Below are 5,000 nucleotides of genomic sequence, written 5' to 3' on the forward strand. Positions count from 1 at the left end.
TACTTCTCTGCGGGATATGAAGGACATACGCACACAGCATAGAAGAGCCGCGAGAGGCCGTGTTTTCGCCCTCTCTGGTGCCTTTGGCGAGACCGGCAGGGCTGAAATGTTATCGGTGCTTGTTGCCGGTTGGCTAAATTTAAAACGGTCTGTCCATCTGAATCGCCACCCCGCGCGAGCCAGCCAAGTATACACATAGCCAAGTTATTCTAAGTTATGTCCGCCTCCCGCGCGCCCCGAGGACGTTCTGGAACCGTCGCACACACGATAACAAATATACACATTCCTTTACAACAGAGGTCTAACACCCGGATTCCGTTATGCACCGGCTGAGTGTGTGTGTGTGTGTGTGTGTGTGTGTGTGTGTGTGTGTGTGTGTGTGTGTGTGTGTGTGTGTGTGTGTGTTGATGAGAGCACATAAAGAAATGTCTCAAGCTCATGGAGTGCCAACTCTGATGGGGGATATCTGACCCATCTCTTTCAAGTCAGCATCTGCTACATGTGCATGCATGCGTGTATTTGTGTGTGTGTGTGTGTGTGTGTGGCTCCGGTGCTCTATGGAGACACAGTCATTCCTTCTAGACCACCAATTATGTGGACAAACAGAATAAAGAGCAGTGGATTGGCAGAGAACACACATACACATACACATGCACGCACACACACACACACACACACACACACACACACACACACACACACACATACACACACACACACACAAACACACATGCAAAAACACACACATATTCACACACTATTAGCTGTACACACACAATTAGCTGTGGGTTGTGTATGGGGGTGTATCTCAAGTGTGTGTGTGTGTGTGTGTGTGTGTGTGTGTGTGCGTGCATGTGTCTCAAAACATCTCCAACTGTCAGAAAGCTGGGCTCAAGGCAAACATTGGTTGTGTTTTTTTAATTAAAATCTGCACACATACACAATTGCATCTTTAGAACACATATATAAAAGTATATATCGCTATCCTGGAGATAAATGACCAAGTCAAGAAAACAACGGGAGATTTTCTCTTTGTCATCACAAATAAAGAAAGAAAGAAAGAAAGAAAGAAAGAAAGAAAGAAAGAAAGAAAGAAAGAAAGAAAGAAAGAAAGAGGTCTGAGAGAAGAATCTGGAGTCCAAAACAGGAAGGCCACAGTGAGGGGTTGCCATGGAGACCGTGTGAGGAGGGAAGCTAACGGTCACACACACACACACACACACACACACACACACACACACACACACACACACACACACACACAAATAAAAAGGTGAAGGCCGCAGAGTGGAGACAAAACAGCACAGAGGTCAGGTGAACCAGTGGGTTTTCTCTTCACACTTTTATGGTCATGACATTAAAACAACTGTACCGCTGGGGTTGTCAGGGCAACCATACTGTAACTTTGCGTCATAGTTCTGTAACCGTGGTGACAGACAGACAACACCTGCCCAGGTGAGTACCAGCAGCAGTGCGAGCTCCATTCAGATAGCGGTAAACAAATAAAAAAGCCTCTTCAAAAACAAACAAACAAACAAGTAAACAAAGAGGGAGGCGGGCATTCGGTCAGGGGCATGGATGTTTTTTTGTTTCCATGGTGCTGTCATTGTTGTCGCTTTTATCTTTTGGCACAAAAAAATATTTTGGCTGAGCCGTGGCTTCAACCCTCTGATGATGATGTCATACTCGAGCTCCAGCGTGGTGATGTCATCAGTGTGCGCCAGGGAAGGTCAGGACTCATTTGGACAAGCTCTTCTTTATGTGCTCCACCTCCATCTGAAACACACAAATACAGAGCAAAACGCTCAGCCAACACTTCCACAACATGTATGTGTGTGTGTGTGTGTGTGTGTGTGTGTGTGTGTGTGTAGGGGTACAGCACTTGCTGTCCAGATATCATTCCAAGAATACCACAAAGACAGTGTGCACACATGACACGCACAAGCTGTTTAAAGCTCACCTGTAGACAGATGCGGATCTTCTTCTCCTCGTCCAACTCACTCGCTAGCTGCTTTATCTCCTGTCTGAGATACAGAGACACCATTTATTTTGTGAAATGACCACATATTTTATGCGTCAAATGACAAAATATTTTATGATCTTTTCTACCAGCTGTAGTGATACAGAGACACAGTAGTTAGTTAGCCTAGCAAAGAGAATGGTTTGGCTTCTAACACCACAGAATGTGATAGGCTGCTCATCATGGATGGCTCACCATAGCTACATTGCAACACACACACACACACTGACACACACACACAGACACACACACACACACACACACCTGTGCTGGCTCTTCAGCAGTTCTACGGAGGCCCTCAAGTCTCTGAGCTGGGCCCTCAGTTCCTCCAGGCTGGGCGGAGTCTGGGGTGTCAGCCTGCCCTCGGGGGAGGGGCTTAGAGTGGAAGTGGAGGGCGAAGGGGAGCGGTGGGTGGGGCTGTTTGTTGGTGGGGGAATGACAGGCTTGGGGGGGAGCGCTGATTTACTGTCTGGTACCTGGGAATACACACACACATATCACACAGATCAACATTTTCAGATTGCATTGACATCTGAGTAATACCTGTATTGTTACACTGTGATTTAATGCACATATCCCTATATATATATATTTTCTTAATACTACGGTTAATACACTGCACACATCTGTACATACTGTACATACCTGTTTATACTGTTCATACGGCATTCCATATTTATATTTATTCTGCTATCTACCCTATTGTTACTGTTAATACATATATACTGCTAGACTGCATTGCCTATACAGCTCATATGCTGATACACTGTTCATACTGTAACCTATTTATTCTGCTTATAATGCTACTGCTATTCATTTACTGCTTACACTGCACTACTTATACTATACTGCACTACTTACTGCTCATATATTGCACTACCTGTATATACTGTTCATTGCACTTTCTGCTATTTTGCACTTCTGGTTAGACGCTAACTGCATTTCGTTGTCTCTGTACTTGTGCTCTGCACAATGACAATAAAGTTGAATCTAATCTAATCTAATCTAATTTAGCTGTGATAGCTTCCACCTATGTTGAAACCAAAAAACACTCAACTTCAATTACAAAGCAATTACTAAATCATTATGTAAAAACGTACCACTTGAGTGACAACCACTGCTAAAGGAACAAGCTAATGTACAAATCTAACATCTTCACTTTACTACTAAACAGAGAAAGGTGGTTGTTGTTGGGGTGGGGAGGGGAAAGGGGAGGATCTTACAGTGATGGAGGGAACTGCTTTCCTCCTGGACACGTCCACAGGCCTTAGAGGGAGAGAATCCTGCTCCTCCTTCCCCTTCTCTTTCTCCTTCCCCTTCTCTTTGTCCTTCCCCTTCTCTTTGTCCTTCCCCTTCTCTTTCTCCTTTTCCTTCTCTTTCTTCTCCTCCTCCACCACAGGAGAGTCCAACAGGTCAAGACTGGACAGAGACGTCTTGGGGGATGAGAGAGAGAGAGAGAGAAAGGCAAAAGGCAAAATCCGGTAAAAATCATGAAACATCTCCCTACAGGTTGTATGTTTTCTTGTGTGTGTGTGTGTGTGTGTGTGTGTGTGTGTGTGTGTGTGTGTGTGTGTGTGTGTGTGTGTGTGTGCACATGCATGTACTCACTCCGGTAATGATCTGTGAGCGAGGTCGGCGGTCTGAGATACGAGGCCGCGTTACGGTAGGATGATTCAGTTTCTCTGTGGACGAAACTACCAAGTCCAGGTCTAAGTCTACACACACACACACACACACACACACACACACACACACACACACACACACACACACATAGTGTTAACCCATGGGTGTACTAGTAATAGTTTGACCAGATGTACTGTAACACACACACACACACACACACACACACGCACACACACACACACACACACAAATACTATCTTTGTCTAAGAGAGAGGGCAGAGGTAGCTAAAGACAGGGAGACAGCAAGCAGGAGAGAGAGAGAGCGAGCAAGAGAGAGACCACTGTGTGCTGATGAACTCCTAACATAGCCTGCTCTGATTGGAGGACTGTCTTGTCAAATATCTGTAAAACTGATCCTGATTCGCCCCCGCCCTGTCAGTCAAACTCACCAAGATCATGTGACTTGTCAGAGATGGAATCTGGTGTCGTAGCCCCGCCCTCAGATTTGGGGCTCTCACACCTGAACAGGTAAACCGCACAACAACATTAGTGTACATTAGTGTGTGTGTGTGTGTGTGTGTGTGTGTGTGTGTGTGTGTGTGCACTAACTGTATAGTAGGAGGTCTCTCAGGTCTGTCGGGGCGTCTTGGGGGTACAGAGGATGTGCTTGTCTTTGGAGGGAGGGGTTTCTTGGGAGGGATAGATGGGAGGGCGGGTTTAGGGATGTCTCCAACCTTCACCTCCTCACCTACACACACACACACACACACACACACACACACACACACACACACATACATACACACATACGCACAAAGGTACACACACAGGGACACAAACACGGGGAAACAATAGGTTTTATGTGAGGATGTCACAAACACACACACACACACACACACACACACACACACACACACACACACACACACACACACACACACACACACACACACACACACCCCTTGCAATATGTAGTCAACTTTGTTCTAAGGGCAGTTTTAGTGCAGAACAAATCCTGATAAAAACTAAATGGAAATAGCTAGCTCATTCTATTTCTTAATTTAACATGAGTAGCTAAGAGGTTGGTAAATGCTTAGCTAGCTAGCTTGCTATGATTAGCTTAGCATGTCGCTGCTAGCTTTCTACATTTGACTTTGTTTCAAGTCAGGAGAGCAGTTGTATCTTAGAGATATTGTCAGATATGTCTGACTACTCTAACACAATAAAGAAAGAATGCTACAACTCGTAACTCAAAGTTTTATTTACAAGATTCTCAGTTCAAACCCCATTCTTTCAAAAGTTGTGCATCTGTTAAACTCTGCCAATTGACTTTTTAAAAACCAATCAGATGTGT

The 5,000-nt window shown here is 45.0% G+C and overlaps 1 protein-coding gene across 1 annotated transcript in view; it reads right to left on the reverse strand.

Moving 5' to 3' along the window:
- Positions 1-909: 909 nt before the first annotated feature.
- Positions 910-5,000, reverse strand: part of sh3kbp1 (SH3-domain kinase binding protein 1) — an 18,852-nt gene continuing 14,761 nt past the window's right edge. Inside the window, exons 13-19 of the mRNA XM_083670639.1 lie at positions 4,256-4,394; positions 4,096-4,166; positions 3,629-3,735; positions 3,244-3,453; positions 2,285-2,496; positions 1,961-2,024; positions 910-1,776 (exon numbers count right to left, since the gene is read on the reverse strand). Coding sequence (XP_083526765.1) covers positions 1,738-1,776; positions 1,961-2,024; positions 2,285-2,496; positions 3,244-3,453; positions 3,629-3,735; positions 4,096-4,166; positions 4,256-4,394 — 842 coding nt within the window. The 3' untranslated portion in view covers positions 910-1,737. The remainder of the gene's footprint in view (positions 1,777-1,960; positions 2,025-2,284; positions 2,497-3,243; positions 3,454-3,628; positions 3,736-4,095; positions 4,167-4,255; positions 4,395-5,000) is intronic.

This window comes from Argentina silus (genome assembly GCF_951799395.1).
Source record: "Argentina silus genome assembly, chromosome: 1".
In the NCBI taxonomy this organism is placed as follows: Eukaryota; Metazoa; Chordata; class Actinopteri; order Argentiniformes; family Argentinidae; genus Argentina; species Argentina silus.